Here is a 20000-nt window from a genome sequence, read left to right on the forward strand (position 1 = left end):
AGGTGAGACATGACAACAGGTAACATACCACTAACACCGGTGAGACATGACAACAGGTAACATAGCACTAACACAGGTGAGAAAGACAACAGGTAACATAGCACTAACACAGGTGAGACATGACAACATGTAACATAGCATTAACACAGGTGAGACATGACAACAGCTAACATAGCACTAACACAGGTGAGACATGACAACAGGTAACATAGCATTAACACAGGTGAGACATGACAACAGGTAACATAGCACTAACACAGGTGAGAAAGACAACAGGTAACATACCACTAACACCGGTGAGAAAGACAACAGGTAACATAGCACTAACACAGGTGAGAAAGACAACAGGTAACATACCACTAACACAGGTGAGAAAGACAACAGGTAACATACCACTAACACAGGTGAGAAAGACAACAGGTAACATACCACTAACAAAGGTGAGAAAGACAACAGGTAACATACCACTAACACAGGTGAGAAGACAACAGGTAACATAGCACTAAAGAACAGGTAACATACAGTACGACTAATCTTTCTCTCTCTCTCTTTCCCTCTCTTCACTTCTCTCTCTCTCTCTGTCTATCCTCCCTTCCTCCCCCTCTCCTCTCTCTCTCTCTCTCTCTCTCTCTCTCTCTCTCTCTCTCTCTCTCTCTCTCTCTCTCTCTCTCTCTCTCTCTCTCTCTCTCTCTCCCTCCCCCTCTCTCTGTCTATCCTCCCTTCCTCCCCCTCTCTTCTCTCTCTCTCTCTCCAGCGGCCCAGAAAGTGTGCCACCTGCAGGGTATCAACGTGACAGACTTCACCCGTGCCGTCCTCACCCCCCGCATCAAGGTGGGCAGAGAGGTGGTGCAGAAGGCTCAGACCAAGGAACAGGTACTCTTCTATTATGTTCTATTCTACTCTATTCTACTCTATTCTATTCTACTCTATTCTACTCTATTCTATTCTACTCTATTCTACTGTATTCTACTGTATTCTACTCTATTATATTATATTATATTATATTCTACCTTATTATGTTCTATTCTACTCTATTCTACTCTGTTATATTCTACTGTATTCTACTCTATTATATTATATTATATTATATTCTACCTTATTATGTTCTATTCTACTCTATTCTACTCTGTTCTATTCTACTGTATTGTCACGGTTTCGGCCGAGACTGCTCCTCCTCCTGGTTCGGGCAGGCTTCGGCGGTCGTCGTCCCCGGAGTACTAGCTGCCACCGATCTATGTTTCATGTTCGTTTGGTTTTGTCTGGATGTTGTACACCTGTGTCTTGTTAGTCCTCGTTAGTGTCCTATTTAGTTCTCGTTGTGTGTGCTTGTCGTTGTGTGTGATTGCGCTTCTGTTTCGTGTTTGGAGCTACATTTTTCCCTCCAGTGTTTTGGAGAGGGTTGTTTGCACATGTTTGTGCGTCATTCGTTTGTCGCCTGTGTGCGTCGTGCATTTTGCCTTCGGGCTTATTGTGCTTCTGTTGTATATATATAATATATATTGCACTAAAGCCTTTGGACTGAGCCTCTGCGTCCTGCGCATGATTCCTACACCACACCCACCTTCAGCACGCCTTGACAGAATCACACACCTTCTAATGGAATCAGCAGGATCGGCAGTGACGCCTGTGTCGCTCGAGGAGCATCTCCGTGGGCAAGAGGACCAGATCCGACAACTGGAGACCGCTCTACAGGAGGTAATCAACATCATGCACCGGTGGGAGACCAGCAGGGTACCCACACCTCCACCTACCCTGTCCATTCCATCGGTCGGTCCACCAGTCCCAGGTTCGGAACCCAGGGGGATTCGGCTCTCGCTCCCGAGGGCGTATGACGGAACAGCTGCCGGGTGTCAGGGGTTCCTCCTGCAGGTGGAGCTCTACCTGGCCACTGTACACCCGGTGCCCTCGGGATACGAGGCGTTTCCGCCCTCATCTCCTGTCTCACGGGCAAGGCGTTGGAGTGGGCTAACGCCGAGTGGAGGAAGATGGACGCCAACACCATCACCTACGCCGAGTTCTCCCGCCGCTTCAAGGCCGTGTTCGACCATCCACCTGAGGGCAAAGCGGCGGGGAGCGTCTAGTCCATTTGAGACAGGGAGGAGGAGCGCTCAGGTGTTCGCTCTAGAGTACCGGACTCTAGCGGCGGATGCAGGGTGGAATGAACGGGCTCTCATCGACCATTTTCGATGCAGCCTACGAGAGGACGTTCAACGTGAGTTGGCCTGCAGGGATACCCATCTTACCTTCGACCAGTTGGTCGATATGTCCATCCGTCTGGACACCCTGCTGGCCACCCGTGGACGTCCCGAGGGGAGTCCGTCCATTCCGCCCTCCGGCACCTCCGAGCCGAGCCCTATGGAGCTCGGGGTGCCGCGCTAGAGAACGGAGTAGGAAGAGCCCGAGGGGGCCTGTCTCCCTGCACCAAGTGCGGTCGTGGAGGGCACACTACGGCCAGGTGCTGGGGAGGGTTCTCCGGGAGTAACGACAACAGGCCACGCACTGGGGGGCCTCCCAGGTGAGTAGACGTCCCACTTACCCAGAGCTTTCTGTTGCACACTTTTGTATACCTGTTTGTTTTCCACAGGTTGCACCTCATTCCCAGCATAAGGCGCTAGTAGATTCAGGCGCAGCTGGGAATTTTGTTGATCGTAAGTTTTGTTTTGAGTTAGGGATCCCTCTCCTACCTGTTGACAAACCTTTTCCCGTTCATGCCTTAGACAGCCGCCCGTTGGGGTCGGGGTTGATCAGGAGATCACAGCGCCACTTCGGATGTGTGCGCAGGGGGGTCATGAGGAGACTATACAGTTGTATCTGATCGACTCTCCTGCGTACCCAGTGGTGCTGGGGATTCCCTGGTTAAGCACCCATAACCCTGCTATTTCGTGGCAACAGAGGGCTCTCGATGGGTGGTCTGCTCAGTGCGAGGGGCGATGTCTGGGTGTTTCCGTGGGGGCGACTTCGGTGGAGAGTCCAAACCAAATGCCCGCACTGCACATTCCGCCTGAATATGGGGATTTAGCACTCGTGTTTAGCAAAACTAGGGCGACGCAGTTGCCTCCCCATAGACAGGGGGATTGTGCGATTGATCTCCAGGCAGGAGCAGCGCTCCCACGGAGCCATGTGTATCCTTTGTCTCAAGAGGAGAGAAAAGCTATGGAGACTTATATAGCCGAATCTTTGAGACAAGGATACATTCGGCCCTCCACTTCTCCCGCCTCTCGAGCTTCTTTTTTGTGAAAAAGAAAGATGGAGGGTTGCGCCCGTGCATTGATTACCGTGGTCTCAATCCGATTACTGTGAAATACAGTTATCCACTCCCTCTGATTGCGACCATGACGGAGTCATTGCATGGAGCGCGGTTTTTCACAAAACTGGATCTCAGGAGCGCGTATAACTTGGTGCGCATTAGGGAGGGTGACGAATGGAAGACAGCGTTTAGTACCACGTCAGGTCATTTCGAATATCTCGTCATGCCATATGGGTTGATGAATGCTCCATCAGTCTTCCAATCCTTCGTAGATAACATTTTCCGGGATATGCAGGGACAAGGGGTGGTCGTGGTACATTGATGACATTCTGGTGTACTCGTCTACCCGAGCCGAGCATATAACCCTGGTGCGTCGTGTATTGAGGAGGCTGTTGGAGCACGACCTATATGTCAAGGCAGAGAAATGTCTGTTTTTCCAGGAGTCGGTCTCCTTTTTGGGTTATCGGGTTGTCCGCGTCAGGGGGTGAGAATGGAGGTGGATCGTGTGTCCGCTGTGCGTGATTGGCAAACCCCAACTACTGTAAAAGTGGTGCAGCAGTTTTTGGGCTTTGCAATTACTACCGGAGGTTTATCCGGGGTTTTGGACAGGTGGCAGCTTCCATCACGTCCCTTCTGAAGGGGGGTCCGTGCGCCTGCAGTGGTCAGCCGATGCGGACAGGGCCTTTAGGAGACTGAAGGACCTGTTTACGTCGGCTCGGTGCTAGCGCATCCGGATCCCGCATTACCCCTTTTCAGGTCGAGGTAGACGCGTCTGAGGCTGGTATAGGGGCCGTTCTCTCTCAACGGTCCGCACGCCACCTAAACTCTGCCCCCGTGCCTTTTACTCTAAGAAGCTCAGCCCGGCGGAGCGTAACTCATGACGTTGGGGACAGGGAGCTGTTAGCTGTAGTTCAAGCCCTTAAGGTGTGGAGGCATTGGCTTGAGGGGGGCTCAACACCCTTTCCTCATTTTGACTGACCATCAGAACCTGGAGTACATCCGGGCAGCGAGGAGACTGAACCCTCGCCAGGCTCGATGGAGTATGTTTCTCACCAGGTTCGTATTTAAAATCACGTACATCCCTGGGTCCCAGAATGGTAAGGCAGATGCGCTGTCCCGGCGGTATGACATGGAGGAGAGGTCCGTTGAGCCCACTCCCATACTACCGGAGTCTTGCCTTGTGGCACCGGTGGTGTGGGAGGTCGATGCCGAAATCGAGCGAGCGTGCGTGCACCGACCCCAGCCCTCCACAGTGTCCTGAGGGTCGGAAGTCGTTCCGCGCGAGATTCGGGATCGACTCATTTACTGGGCTCACACGTCACCCTCCTCTGGACATCCGGGTATCGGCCGGACGGTGCATTGCCTTAGCACTAAATACTGGTGGCCCACTTTGGCTAGGGATGTGAGGGTTTATGTCTCCTCCTGCTCGGTGTGTGCCCAGTGTAAGGCGCCCGACATCTGCCCAGGGGTAAGTTACAACCCCTGCCCGTTCCACAACGACCATGGTCCCACCTCTCGGTGGATTTTGTGACAGACCTTCCCCTCTCTCAGGGGAATACCACCATCCTGGTCGTTGTGGACCGGTTCTCTGAGGCCTGTCGTCTTCTCCCTATGTCGGGTCTTCCTACTGCCCTACAGACCGCTGAGGCCCTATTTACCCATGTCTTCCGGCATTACGGGGTACCCGAGGATATATAGTGTCTGATCGAGGTCCCCAGTTTACCTCTCGTGTTTGGAGAGCGTTCATGGAGCGTTTGGGGGTCTCGGTTAGCCTTACCTCAGGGTACCACCCGAGAGTAACGGGCAGGTAGAACGTGTCAACCAGGATGTGGGTAGGTTTCTGAGGTCGTATGCCAGGACCGGCCGGAGGAGTGGGCACGGTACATTCCCTGGGCCGAGATGGCCCAGAACTCTCTCCGCCACTCCTCTACTAACCTAACCCCCTTCCAATGTGTGTTGGGTTACCAGCCGGTTCTGGCACCTTGGCAGCAGAGCCAGATCGAGGCCCCTGCGGTGGATGATTGGATGAGGCGCTCGGAAGAGACGTGGAACGCTGCCCACGTCCACCTGCAGCGGGCCGTCCCTTCGTCACAAGGCGAGCGCCGATCTCCACCGCAGTGAGGGCGGTGTACGCACCCGGAGATCGAGTCTGGCTCTCTACCAGAAACCTACCCCCTCCGCCTGCCCTGCCGGAAGCTGGGTCGGGCGGTTTGTGGGGCCCCTTTAAAGTCCTGAGAAGATTGAACGAGGTGTGTTATAGATTACATCTACCTGTTGAGTATAAGAATATTAACCCCTCGTTCCATGTGTCTCTTCTCAGGCCGGTGGTAGCTGGTCCACTCCAGGACAATGAGATAGGGGAGACTCCTCCGCCCCCACTGGACATCGAGGGGCTCCGGCGTACACCGTTCGGTCCATCTTGGACTCTAGACGCCGGATGGGGGTCTCCAGTATCTCGTGGAGTGGGAGGGGTACGGCCCGGAGGAGCGGTGCTGGGTGCCGCGGAGGGACATCCTAGACCCATCTCTCCTGTCGGAGTTCCACCGGGACCATCCCGCGCGCCCTGCTCCGCGTCCTCCTGGTCGTCCCCGGGGTCGGCGCACGGCTGGAGCCGCGCGTCAAGGGGGGGGTACTGTCACGGTTTCGGCCGAGACTGCTTCTCCTCCTGGTTCGGGCAGGCTTCGGCGGTCGTCGTCCCCGGAGTACTAGCTGCCACCGATCTATGTTTCATGTTCGTTTGGTTTTGTCTGGATGTTGTACACCTGTGTCTTGTTAGTCCTCGTTAGTGTCCTATTTAGTTCTCGTTGTGTGTGCTTGTCGTTGTGTGTGATTGCGCTTCTGTTTCGTGTTTGGAGCTACATTTTTCCCTCCAGTGTTTTGGAGAGGGTTGTTTGCACATGTTTGTGCGTCATTCGTTTTGTCGCCTGTGTGCGTCGTGCATTTTGCCTTCGGGCTTATTGTGCTTCTGTTGTATATATATAATATATATTGCACTAAAGCCTTTGGACTGAGCCTCTGCGTCCTGCGCATGATTCCTACACCACACCCACCTTCAGCACGCCTTGACATGTATTCTACTCTATTATATTATATTCTACCTTATTATGTTCTATTCTACTCTATTCTACTCTATTCTACTCTACTCTATTCTGTTCTATTCTATTCTGTTCTACTCTACTCTATTCTACTATATTCTACTCTATTCTACTACACCACCAGTCAAATGTTTTAGAACACCTACTCATTCAAGGGTTTTTCTTTATTTTTACTATTTTCTACATTGTAGAATAATAGTGAAGACATCAAAACTATGAAATAAAACATATGGAATCATGTAGTAACCAAAAAAGTGTTAAACAAATCAAAATATATTTTATATTTGAGATTCTTCAAATAGCCACCCTTTGCCTTGATGACAGCTTTGCACACTCTTGGCATTCTCTCAACCAGCTTCATGAGGTAGTCACCTGGAATGCATTTCAATTAACAGGTGTGCCTTCTTAAAAGTTAATTTGTGGAATTTATTTATTTATTAATGCGTTTGAGCCAATCAGTTGTGTTGTGACAAGGTGGGGGGGGGGGTATACAGAAGATAGACCTATTTGGTAAAAGACCAAGTCCATATTATGGCAAAAACAGCTCAAATAAGCAAAGAGAAATGACAGTTCATCATTACTTTAAGACATGAAGGTCAGTCAATACGGAACATTTCAAGAACTTCAAATGTTTCTTCAAGTGCAGTCGCAAAAACCATCAAGCACTATTGTCACGATCGTCAGGGAGAGACCAAGGCGCAGCGTTGAATGCGTACATATTTATTAATAGAATGATCACACGATCAAAACAACGGACGATAAACGTGACGTCTATGGTTTCAACACAAACCAACACGAACAAGAAACCACAAACACAAAGTGAAAGACAGACAGTTAAATATGGCTCCCAATCAGAGACAACCAGCTGACACTCGTTGCCTCTGATTGGGAGTCACTCAGGCCAACATAGAAATACAAACATAGAATTACACACCCTGGCTCAACATAACAGTGTCCCCAGAGCCAGGGCGTGACAGTACCCCCTAAAGGCGCGGACTCCGACCGCGCCAACTAAATACTACAGGGAGGGACCGGGTGGGCACTCCGCCTAGGCGGCGGATCCGGCTCGGGCATGATCCCCACTCCTTCTCTAACCCCCAAAGTACCCCTGGTCCGATCTGGCCCTGCTGACCAGAGCTGAACTGAACACTGGTGGAGCGGATTGCTCTAGCTCCGGCGTGACGCAGCACCTGACAGGTGCCGGACCCGCCACCGGTGGAACAGGCACGGGCCGTGCCGGACTGACGACGCACACCACTGGCTTGGTGTGGGGAGCAGGAGCGGGCCGGACCGGCTGACGAGCTCACCACTGACTTGGTGCGGGGGAGCAGGAACGGGCCGTGCCGGGCTGACGACGCGCACCACTGACTTGGTACCGGGAGCAGGAACGGGCCGGACAGGGCTGACGAAACGCACCACAGACTTGGTGCGGGGAGCAGGAATGGGCCGGACTGGGCTGGCGACGCGCACCACAGACTTGGTGCGGAGAGCAGGAACGGGCCGGACAGGGCTGACGAAACGCACCACAGACTTGGTGCGGGGAGCAGGAATGGGCCGGGCCGAGCTGGCGACACGCACCACAGACGTGGTGCGGAGAGCAGGAACGGGCCGGACAGGGCTGACGAAACGCACCACAGACTTGGTGCGGGGAGCAGGAATGGGCCGGGCCGAGCTGGCGACGCGCACCACAGACGTGGTGCGGAGAGCAGGAACGGGCCGGACAGGGCTGACGAAACGCACCACTGACTCGGTGCGGGGAGCAGGAATGGGCCGGGCCGAGCTGGCGATGCGCACCGTAGACTTGGTGCGAGTGGCAGGAACAGGCCGGACCATACTGGGAACACACACCACTGGCCCTACGTGGGGATCAGGAACAGGCCGGACCGGACTGGCAACACACGCCAGTACCTCCCGCCGTGCCTCTACATCTTCCACCCCCTCTTCGACCAGTGGCCCCCGTAACCTGGCGGCCTCCTCTGCCAATCCGCTGGGCCGCTCTGCCGCGGTCTCCTGCTGGCCCGTCGTCCACGGCGTTAGCCCCCCCCTAAAAATTTTCTGGCCGTTTCTCCTACCCGTGGACCAGGTCTCCATGTCCCTCGCCAGCCTTTCGCCCTTCTGCCACAACGTCAAGCCCTTCTCTTCCTCACTCGGCTTGACCCAGTCGAGGAGGCGAAGGAGATCTGTTAGGGATCTCCCTGGCAATGGCTCCTGGACACGCTGCTTGGTCACATCTTGGTGGTTTCTTCTGTCACGATCGTCAGGGAGAGACCAAGGCGCAGCGTTGAATGCGTACATATTTATTAATAGAATGATCACACGATCAAAACAACAGACGATAAACGTGACGTCTATGGTTTCAACACGAACAATAAACCACAAACACAAAGTGAAAGACAGACAGTTAAATATGGCTCCCAATCAGAGACAACCAGCTGACACTCGTTGCCTCTGATTGGGAGTCACTCAGGCCAACATAGAAATACAAACATAGAATTACACACCCTGGCTCAACATAACAGTGTCCCCAGAGCCAGGGCGTGACAACTATGATGAAACTGGCTCTCATGAGGACCGCCACAGGAATGGAAGACCCAGAGTTACCTCTGCTGCAGAGGATAAGTGCATTAGATTTACCAGCCTCAGAAATTGCAGCCCAAATAAATGCTTCACAGAGTTCAAGTAACAGGCACATCTCAACATCAACTGTTCAGAGGAGACTGTGTGAATCAGGCCTTCACGGTCAAATTTCTGCAAAGAAACCACTACTAAAGGACACCAATAAGAAGAAGAGACTTGCTTGGGCCAAGAAACACGAGCAATGGACATTAGACCAGTGAAATGTGTACAAATTTGTGATTTTTGGTTCCAACCGCCGTGTCTTTGTGAGACGCGGTGTGGGTGAACGGATGATCTCCGCATTTGTATTTCCCACCGTAAAGCATGGAGAACGAGGTGTTATGGTGTGGGGGTGCTTTGCTGGTGACACTGTCTTTGATTTATTTAGAATTCAAGGCACACTTAATCAGCATGGCTACCACAGCATTCTGCAGCGATACGCCATCCCATCTGGTTTGGGCTTAGTGGGACAATCAATTGTTTTTCAACAGGACAATGACCCAACACACCTCCAGGCTGTGTAAGGGCTATTTTACCAAGAAGGAGAGTGATGGAGTGCACATCAGATGACCTGGCCTCCACAATCCCCTGACCTCAACCCAATTGAGATGGATTGGGATGAGACGGACCACAGAGTGAAGGAAAAGCAGACAACAAGTGCTCAGCATATGTGGGAACTCCTTCAAGACTGTTGGAAAAGCATTCCAGGTGAAGCTGGTTGAGAGAATACCAAGAGTGTGCAAAGCTGTCATCAAGGCAAAGGGTGGCTATTTGAAGAATCTCAAATATAAAATATGTTTTGATTTGTTTAACACTTTTTTGGTTACTACATGATTCCATATGTGTTATTTCATAGTTTTGATGTCTTCACTATTATTCTACAATGTAGAAAATAGTAAAAAATAAAGAAAAACCCTTGAATGAGTAGGTGTTCTAAAACGTTTGACCTGTAGTGTATATTCTACTCTATTCTGTTCTATTCTACTTTATTATATTCTACTCTATTCTGTTCTATTCTATTCTACTCTATTCTATTCAAATCTATTCTACTCTACTCGATTCTACTTTATTATATTCAATTCTACTCTATTCTATTCTACTCTGTTCTACTCTATTCTGTTCTACTATATTCTACTCTACACTACTCTAATCTACCATATTCTACTCTATTCTATTCTACTCTATTCTATTCAAACCTACTCTACTCTATTCTACTTCATTCTACTCTATTGTATTCTACTCTATTCTACTGTGTTCTACTCTATTGTATTCTACTCTATTCTATTCTATTGTATTCTACTTTTCTCTATTCTGTTCTATTCAACTATATTATATTCTACTCTATACTACTCTATTCTATTCAACTCTACTCTATTCTACTCTATTATGTTCTACTTTATTCTATTCTACTCTATTTTACTCTATTATATTCAACTCTACTCTATTATATTCTACTCTGTTCTACTCTATTCTGTTCTACTCTATTCTACGCTACTCTATTCAACTCTACTCTACTCTATTCTATCCTGTTCTACTCTATTATGTTCTATTCAACTCTATACTACTCTAATTTACCCTATTATACTCTATTCTATTCTATTCAATTCTACTCTACTCTATTCTACTCTGTTCTTCTCTATTCTGTTCTACTCTATTCTATTCTATTCTATTCTATTCTATTCTATTCTGTTATACTCTATTATACTCTACACTACACTACTCTATTCTATTCTACTTTATTCAACTCTATTCTATTCTGTTCTACTTTATTCTACTCTATTCTGTTCTATTCAACTCTACACTACTCTAATCTACCCTATTCTATTCTACTCTATTCTATTCAACTATATTCTACTCTTTTCTATTCTACTCTACTCTGCTATATTCTATTCTACTATATTCTACTGTATTATACTCTGTTTTATTCTACTCTATTCTGTTATATTCTACTTCATTCTATTCTATCATATTCTGTTCTATTATATTCTACTGTATTCTATTCAACTCTATTATATTCTACTCTACACTATTCTATTCTACTCTATTCAACTCTACTCTACTGTATTCTATTATATTCTACTCTACTCTACTATTATATATTCAATTGTACTCTATTCTGTTATTTTCTGTTCTACTCTATTCAACTCTACACTACTCCAATCTACCATATTCTACTCTATTCTATTCTACTCTATTCTATTCAACCCTACTCTACTATATTCTACTCCATTCTACTCTATTGTATTCTACTCTATTCTATTCTATTGTATTCTACTCTACTCTATTCTACCATATTATGTTCTATTCTACTCTGTTCTACTCTATTCTGTTCTACTCTATTATATTATATTCTACTCTACTCTATTCAACTTTACTTTATTCTATTCTACTCTGTTCTACTTTATTCAACTCTACTCTACTCTTTTCTATTCAACTCTATTATATTATATTCAACTCTATTATTTTCTACTCTACTCTATTCAACTCTACTCTATTATATTCTACTTTATTCTGTTCTATTCTACTCTATTCTATTCTACTCTATTCTATTCTACTCTATTCTATTCTATTCAACTCTACTCTATTTCCCTCTAGATTCAACTTATTTGTACAATACCTTCCTCTCACATGTTCAGTTAAAAGTTTAATCTTATTTTCTACAGAGACCTGGCATCATATAATGTATGAAGCATAAGTAGTTATAGTACATTCTCTCTCTCTCTCCCCCTCTCTCTCTCTCTCTCTCTCTCTCTCTCTCTCTCTCTCTCTGTCTCTGTCTCTGTCTCTGTCTCTGTCTCTGTCTCTGTCTCTGTCTCTGTCTCTGTCTCTCTCTCTCTCTGTCTCTGTCTCTCTCCCTCTCTCTCTCTCTCTCATTCTCTCTTTCTCTCTCTGTCTCTCTCTTCTCTCTCTCTTTCCCCCTCACTCTCTCTCCCCCTCTCTCTCTCTGTCTTTCTCTCTCTCTCTCGCTCTCTCTCCCCCTTTCCCCCTCTTCCTTTCTCCCCCTCTCTCTCGCTCTCTCCCCCTCTCTCTCTCCCTCTCCCCCAGGCTGACTTTGCCATCGAGGCCCTGGCGAAGGCCATGTATGAGCGGTTGTTCAGATGGATCCTAGCGAGGGTGAATAAGACTCTGGATAAGGCCAAACGTAAAGGAGCATCATTCCTGGGGATCCTAGACATCGCTGGCTTCGAAATCTTTGAGGTGAGACAGGAGGAGCATCGTCTTTAAGTTGACAGAGAAAGGGATTCCGTAAGCCAATTGGTAGCTTATGGCGCATGCAACGCCAGGGTTGTGGGTTCGATTCCCATGGAGGACCAGTACTAAAATGTATGCACCCACTACTGTAAGTTGCTCTAGATAAGAGCATCTTCTAAATTACTCAAATTTAAACAATTTAAAATGGGTAGATGTAGCGATTCGGGAGCCCCATCCCCCTGTATGTTTCCTGCTATGATTATTATTATCCCACAATTAAAAGTAGTGCACTAAATAGGGAATAGGTTACCATTGGACTCTGGTCTAAAGTAGTGCACTATATAGGGAATAGGTTACATTGGACTCTGGTCTAAAATAGTGCACTATATAGGGAATAGGTTACCATTGGACTCTGGTCTAAAGTAGTGCACTATATAGGGAATAGGTTACATTGGACTCTGGTCTAAAATAGTGCACTATATAGAGAATAGGTTACATTGAACTCTGGTCTAAAGTAGTGCACTATATAGGGAATAGGTTACCATTGGACTCTGGTCTAAAGTAGTGCACTATATAGAGAATAGGTTACATAGGACTCTGGTCTAAAGTAGTGCACTATATAGGGAATAGGTTACATTGGACTCTGGTCTAAAGTAGTGCACTATATAGAGAATAGGTTACATTGGACTCTGGTCTAAAGTAGTGCACTATATAGGGAATAGGTTACTATTGGACTCTGGTCTAAAGTAGTGCACTATATAGGGAATAGGTTACCATTGGACTCTGGTCTAAAGTAGTGCACTATATAGGGAATAGGTTACCATTGGACTCTGGTCTAAAGTAGTGCACTATATAGGGAATAGGTTACCATTGGACTCTGGTCTAAAGTAGTGCACTATATAGGGAATAGGTTACCATTGGGCTCTGGTCTAAAGTAGTGCACTATATAGGGAATAGGTTACTATTGGACTCTGGTCTAAAGTAGTGCACTATATAGGGAATAGGTTACCATTGGGCTCTGGTGTAAAGTAGTGCACTATATAGGGAATAGGTTACTATTGGACTCTGGTCTAAAGTAGTGCACTATATAGGGAATAGGTTACCATTGGGCTCTGGTCTAAAGTAGTGCCCTATATAGGGAATAGGTTACCATTGGACTCTGGTCTAAAGTAGTGCACTATATAGGGAATAGGTTACATTGGACTCTGGTCTAAAGTAGTGCACTATATAGGGAATAGGGTGCCATTTGGGATGCAGACCTGATGTACAGTACTGTGACGTGAGCAGTACCTCTATGATCACATCCATATCTCTCCCCTTTCGCCTCCTCAGGAACTACCACGGTACTGTAGCTCTGTGTTAACCACTATGTAACTTCTCCTTCTCCTCAGGAACTACCACGGTACTGTAGCTCTGTGTTAACCACTATGTAACTTCTCCTTCTCCTCAGGAACTACCACGGTACTGTAGCTCTGTGTTAACCACTATGTAACTTCTCCTTCTCCTCAGGAACTACCACGGTACTGTAGCTCTGTGTTAACCACTATGTAACTTCTCCTTCTCCTCAGGAACTAACACGATACTGTAGCTCTGTGTTAACCACTATGTAACTTCTCCTTCTCCTCAGGACAACTCGTTTGAGCAGCTGTGCATCAACTACACCAACGAACGTCTGCAGCAGCTGTTCAACCACACCATGTTCGTCCTGGAGCAGGAGGAGTACAAGAGAGAGGGGATCGACTGGGCCTTCATAGACTTCGGCCTGGACCTGCAGCCCTGCATAGAGCTCATCGAGAGACCGGTAACACACACACACACACAGAGACGGAGACACACACATACACACATACACACTGGACCTACATCAATGCACACATGGATGAGTGCTGGTTCCCTAAAGCCACACCCCCCCCTTCTAGAACAACCCTCCAGGTATCTTGGCTCTGTTAGATGAGGAGTGCTGGTTCCCTAAAGCCACCGACCTGTCCTTCGTTGAGAAGCTGATGAACACACACACGTCCCACTGCAAGTTCTCCAAACCCAAATCACTCAAAGACAAGACTACCTTCTCTGTTCTCCACTACGCCGGCAGGGTGAGATGAGATTATATGTTTCTGTCTGAAGTTCTCCACTACGCCGGCAGGGTGAGATGAGATTATATGTAGGTGGACTACAACGGTGCTAGCTGGCTGATTAAGATCATGGTTGTGTTGAGGTTGTGGTTATGTTGTGTGATGGTTGTGGTTGTGTTATGGTTGTGTTATGGTTTGTTATAGGTGGACTACAACGGTGCTAGCTGACTGACTAAGATCATGGTTGTGTTGAGGTTGTGGTTATGTTGTGTTATGGTTGTGGTTGTGTTGTGGTTGTGTTATGTTGTGTTATGGTTGTGGTTGTGTTGTGGTTGTATTGTGGTTGTGTTATAGGTGGACTACAACGGTGCTAGCTGACTGACTAAGAACATGGTTGTGTTGTGGTTGTGATTATGTTGTGTTATGGTTGTGGTTGTGTTATGTTGTGTTATGGTTGTGGTTGTGTTGTGGTTGTATTGTGGTTGTGTTTTAGGTGGACTACAACGGGGCCAGCTGGTTGACTAAGAACATGGACCCTCTGAATGACAACGTGACGGCTCTCCTCAACAACTCATCCAACCCCTTCATACAGGACCTCTGGAAGGATGGTGAGGCACAGGATGCATCCCAAATGGCACCCTATTCCCTACATGGTGCACTACTTTTGACCAGGCCCCATAGCACTCTGGTCAAAAGTAGTGCACTATATAGGGAATAGGGTTCTATTTAGGACGTAAGCACAGTTGGTCTACCACCCATTCACTTTACTGTACTCCCATCAGTATTCTACTCTCTCTCCTTCTTGTGTGTCATCTGTTCTTCTCCCTCCCTCTCTTTCATCTCCTCCTCTTTCTCCCTGCCTCTCACCTGTTCCTCCTAGCCTTTCTTCTCAGATATCATTAATAATCATAGTTCTGTTTCCAGTGGACCGTGTGGTGGGTCTGGAGACCATTACTAAGATGTCAGAGAGCTCGGCCCCCAGCGCCACTAAGTCTAAGAAGGGCATGTTCAGGACAGTGGGTCAGCTCTACAAGGAATCCCTGGGCAAACTGATGACCACGCTGAACAACACACAGCCCAACTTCATACGCTGTATCATCCCCAACCACGAGAAGAGGGTAGGATACTATCGCCCACCCAAAACACCTACAGCTATTTCTACACTTTTCATCAATCAATCTCCTCTCCTTCCCCTCCTGAGTCACCCCCCCATTCTTCCTGTGTGTGTAGGCAGGAAAGATGGATGCTAACCTGGTTCTGGAGCAGTTGAGGTGTAACGGGGTTCTGGAAGGGATCCGGATCTGCAGACAGGGCTTCCCCAACCGCATCGTGTTCCAAGAGTTCCGACAACGGTGAGGAACGTTCTAACACCAGCGCTAAGGAACCACGATTGTGTCTGTGTAATTATCCCATAACAACATGTATTCTTCCTTCTGTCTTCCTTTCTTCTTCTTCTTCTTCTTCTTCTTCTTCTTCTTCTTCTTCTTCTTCTTCTTCTTCTTGTAGCTATGAGATCCTAGCAGCCAACTGCATCCCTAAGGGTTTCATGGACGGGAAACAGGCTTGTCAACTAATGGTGATTTCATATTACTGAAACAGTCACTGAGCCTAAAAACCTTTTGGCACATTTGAACCTGCACTTTTAGAAAACCTAAAGTTGAGCAATGAACTAAATACGACAAATGTTCCTACCTTAGTTATGGATAAGTAAAGATGTGTTCTGAAGGGACCTTTGTTTTGAAAGGTGTCATGATAAAGGTGTTATTGAATGCTGCTCTCACTTCCTCTGTAGATGAAACACCTGGACCTGGATCCTAATCTGTTCCGTATCGGTCAGAGTAAGATGTTCTTCAGAACAGGAGTGTTAGCCCAGCTGGAGGAGGAGAGGGACATTAAACTGACCGTGGTCATCATCGCCTTCCAGGCCCACGCTAGGAGCTTCCTCGCACGCAAGTTAGTGGAACAGTGTTGCTTCCAGCCTGGGCTCCAACCAGGGACCCTATGAACACATCAGCACATTTTTCAGCCTTGAAGTAGCGTTACCAGTCGCGCCCACTGAAGCACGATAGCAGACACTCTGATGTGTGTTCTCTCCACAGAGCGTTTAGCAAGCGTCAGGCCCAGCTGACTGCTATGAAGGTGATTCAGAGGAACTGTGCCGTCTACCTGGTCCTGAAGAACTGGCAGTGGTGGAGACTCTTCACCAAGGTACACATTCACACACACATACAGGTGTTTTGATTTCGAACTGGGTTCTGCTACATCCATCACTTTTTGAGTATATCATAGTTTTGATTGGTTGATTTGTTTTTTGATATTATCTCTTATGTAACCTTTGATTGGTCGTCCGGCAGGTGAAGCCCCTCCTCCAGGTGACTCGACAGGAAGAGGAAATGGGTCAGAAGGAGGAGGAGCTGAAGTCTGCCAAGGATCTGGCTCAGAAGAGCCAGGCGGAACTGAAGGAGATCTCCCAGAAACACACACAGGTGAGATGGGGAGACATACACACACACACACACACAGGTGAGACGCACACACATACACACACATGCACAGACTCTCTCTCTCTGCTCTCTGTGTGTATCTACTGTAGTTGGTAGAGGAGTGGACTAAGCTCCAGGAGAAGCTTTAGGCAGAGACAGGGCTTTACGTGGAGGCAGAGAAGATGAGGGTTCACACACACACACACACTCACTGTCTCTCTCTCTCTCTCTCTCTCTCTCCCTCTCTTTCTCTCTCTCTCTTTCTCTCCCTCTCTCCTTCTCTCTCTCTTTCTCTCATGCTCTCTCTCTCTCTCTCTCTCTCTCTCTCTCTCTCTCTCTCTCTCTCTCTCTCTCTCTCTCTCTCTCTCTCTCTCTCTCTCTCTCTCTCTCTCTCTCTCTCTCTCTCTCTCTCTCTCTCTCTCTCTCTCTCTCTCTCTCTCTCTCGCTCTCTCTCTCGCTCTCTCTCTCTCTCTCTAGGTAGTAGAGGAGCGAGCTAAACTGGAGCAAAAGCTTCAGGCGGAGACAGAGTTATATGCTGAGGCAGAGGAGATGAGGGTTCGTCTGGAGGCCAAGAAGCAGGAGCTGGAGGAGGTGCTCCATGAGATGGAGGCGCGGCTGGAGGAGGAGGAGGAGAGCGCCACACAGCTACAGCAGGAGAGGAAAGACATGCAGCAGCGACTACAGGTGGGCAGATCCAAAATGGACACCGAGCGATTACCTTTTCAACCATGGTATATCAGTGATGAGACTAAATGGACAAAATAATTTCAATCCCTTTCAGAGACTTTGGCATGAAATGTATAAAATGCTAATATCGATATTACCGGGTGCATTGACTTCCATTGGTTTTTGGATAGAAAATGCTGAAGTTAGTGGATGGTGGATTGACTGCACTCTGTCCTTATCCATAGACTGGTATAAATGGAAGGCCCTGTTGTGGGTAAGGTGGAGGCCCTGTTGTGGGTCAGGTGGAAGCCCTGTTGTGGGTCATGTGGAGGCCCTGTTGTGGGTAAGGTGGATGCCCTGTTGTGGGTCAGGTGGAGGCCCTGTTGTGGGTAAGGTGGATGCCCTGTTGTGGGTCATGTGGAGGCCCTGTTGTGGGTAAGGTGGAGGCCCTGTTGTGGGTCATGTGGAGGTCCTGTTGTGGGTAATGTGGAGGTCCTGTTGTGGGTCATGTGGAGGTCCTGTTGTGGGTAAGGTGGAGGCCCTGTTGTGGGTCAGGTGGAAGCCCTGTTGTGGGTCATGTGGAGGCCCTGTTGTGGGTCATGTGGAGGTCCTGTTGTGGGTCATGTGGAGGCCCTGTTGTGGGTAAGGTGGAGGCCCTGTTGTGGGTCAGGTGGAGGCCCTGTTGTGGGTCATGTGGAGGCCCTGTTGTGGGTCATGTGGAGGCCCTGTTGTGGGTCATGTGGAGGTCCTGTTGTGGGTCATGTGGAGGCCCTGTTGTGGGTAAGGTGGAGGCCCTGTTGTGGGTCAGGTGGAGGCCCTGTTGTGGGTCATGTGGAGGCCCTGTTGTGGGTCATGTGGAGGCCCTGTTGTGGGTAAGGTGGAGGCCCTGTTGTGGGTAAGGTGGAGGCCCTGTTGTGGGTCAGGTGGAAGCCCTGTTGTGGGTCATGTGGAGGTCCTGTTGTGGGTCAGGTGGAGGCCCTGTTGTGGGTCATGTGGAGGCCCTGTTGTGGGTCATGTGGAGGCCCTGTTGTGGGTCATGTGGAGGTCCTGTTGTGGGTCATGTGGAGTGACAAAGACCATGTGGGTTGAAACATTGTGATTGTATTATCTAAGCCTTATTAAAACATACTTTTTGGGATCAGAAAACACACACAAACTCTTCTCCTATTTCTCTCGCCTCCCTCCCTCCCCCTCGCTCCCTCGTTTCTCTTCCTCTCTCCATCCCTTTCTTCCCTGTGTGTATTAGGCCATGGAGGCCCAGCTGTCGGAGGAAGAGGACTCTCGTCAGAAGCTGCAGCTGGAGAAGGTGACTGTTGAGGGGAAGGTCAAGAAACTGGAGGAGGACGTTCTCATCATGGAAGACCAGAATAACAAACTACTCAAGGTACATTTTTCTCCACCCCTGTGCCAATAAACACCATTCACCCATCCATCCACCCATTTACCCACCCATCCATCCATCCACACACCCATCCATCCACCCATTTACCCACCCATCCTTCCATCCACCCATCCTTCCATCCACCCATCCTTCCATCCACCCATCCTTCCATCCACCCATCCTTCCATCCACCCATCCTTCCATCCACCCATCCTTCCATCCACCCATCCATCCATCTTCCTCCCTGCTCTCCTGTTCCTCAGGACCGTAAGCTGTTGGAGGAGCATGTAGCACTCAGTCCCTGACCCCTCACCTCTGAACCCTGACCTTTCTCTCTTTTATCCGTTGTTGATCAGGAGCGTAAGCTGTTGGAGGAGAGCGTAGCAAACAGTCCCTGACCCCTGACCCCTCACCTCTGAACCCTGACCTTTCTCTCTTTTATCCGTTGTTTCTCAGGAGCGTAAGCTGTTGGAGGAGAGAGTAGCAGACTCCTGCTCTAACCTGGCTGAGGAAGAGGAGAAGTCTAAGAACCTGACCAAGCTGAAGAACAAACACGAGTCTATGATCTCAGACCTGGAGGGTGAGTTACTCACTTCTGATCACCAACCCCTGACCCCTCACCCCTGGCATCAATCAATCAGTCAGTCAGTCAGTAATCAATCAATTACTGGGATAAAGCTGAACAAAGCTTACACACCCTCCAAGAATGCATTAGTCTACCTCTGCTATAGACGATTATGATGATGATGACGATTCCTCTCCCTCTTCCTCCTCCTCCTCTTCCTCAGTGCGTATGAAGAAGGAGGAGAAGGGCAGGCAGGATGTAGAGAAGGCCAAGAGGAAGCTGGAGACGGAGCTGTCTGATCTCCAGGAGCAGCTGGCCGACCTGCAGGCCCAGATAGCCGAGCTCAGAGCACAGCTCGCCACCAAGGAGGAGGAGCTACTGGCCACACAGGCCAGGTAATCAATCCCAGATCATCAGCGATGAACTATCTTCAATCAGCATCTTCATTGTCCAGGAACATATAAACACACTAGTTCAAAAGAGTTGACAGATACTGTACAATGACAATCTTAATCATTATTAGGCATATATAAGATGTATATCTTATATATATAACATATCTATTACACAGAAAATAGCTCCTATTTCTCATGCTCTGAATCTCTCTCTGTCAGGGTGGAGGAGGAGTCAGCTGGTTGTGTTGCGGCGGAGCGGCGTGTCAGGGAGCTGGAGGGGCTGTTAGG

At 48.5% G+C, this 20000-nt stretch overlaps 1 protein-coding gene across 1 annotated transcript in view; it reads left to right on the forward strand.

The window, feature by feature from the left end:
- Positions 1–20000, forward strand: part of LOC121551690 (myosin-11-like) — a 67902-nt gene that overhangs the window by 16337 nt on the left and 31565 nt on the right. Inside the window, exons 12-27 of the mRNA XM_041864407.2 lie at positions 755–873; positions 12004–12156; positions 13778–13951; positions 14070–14243; positions 14716–14830; positions 15147–15340; positions 15453–15574; positions 15729–15798; positions 16015–16175; positions 16322–16430; positions 16577–16708; positions 17183–17389; positions 18618–18755; positions 19209–19332; positions 19541–19712; positions 19932–19999. Of these exons, the coding sequence (XP_041720341.2) occupies positions 755–873; positions 12004–12156; positions 13778–13951; positions 14070–14243; positions 14716–14830; positions 15147–15340; positions 15453–15574; positions 15729–15798; positions 16015–16175; positions 16322–16430; positions 16577–16708; positions 17183–17389; positions 18618–18755; positions 19209–19332; positions 19541–19712; positions 19932–19999 (2232 nt within the window). The remainder of the gene's footprint in view (positions 1–754; positions 874–12003; positions 12157–13777; positions 13952–14069; positions 14244–14715; positions 14831–15146; positions 15341–15452; positions 15575–15728; positions 15799–16014; positions 16176–16321; positions 16431–16576; positions 16709–17182; positions 17390–18617; positions 18756–19208; positions 19333–19540; positions 19713–19931; position 20000) is intronic.

This window comes from Coregonus clupeaformis, chromosome 35 (assembly GCF_020615455.1).
Source record: "Coregonus clupeaformis isolate EN_2021a chromosome 35, ASM2061545v1, whole genome shotgun sequence".
Taxonomy (NCBI): Eukaryota; Metazoa; Chordata; class Actinopteri; order Salmoniformes; family Salmonidae; genus Coregonus; species Coregonus clupeaformis.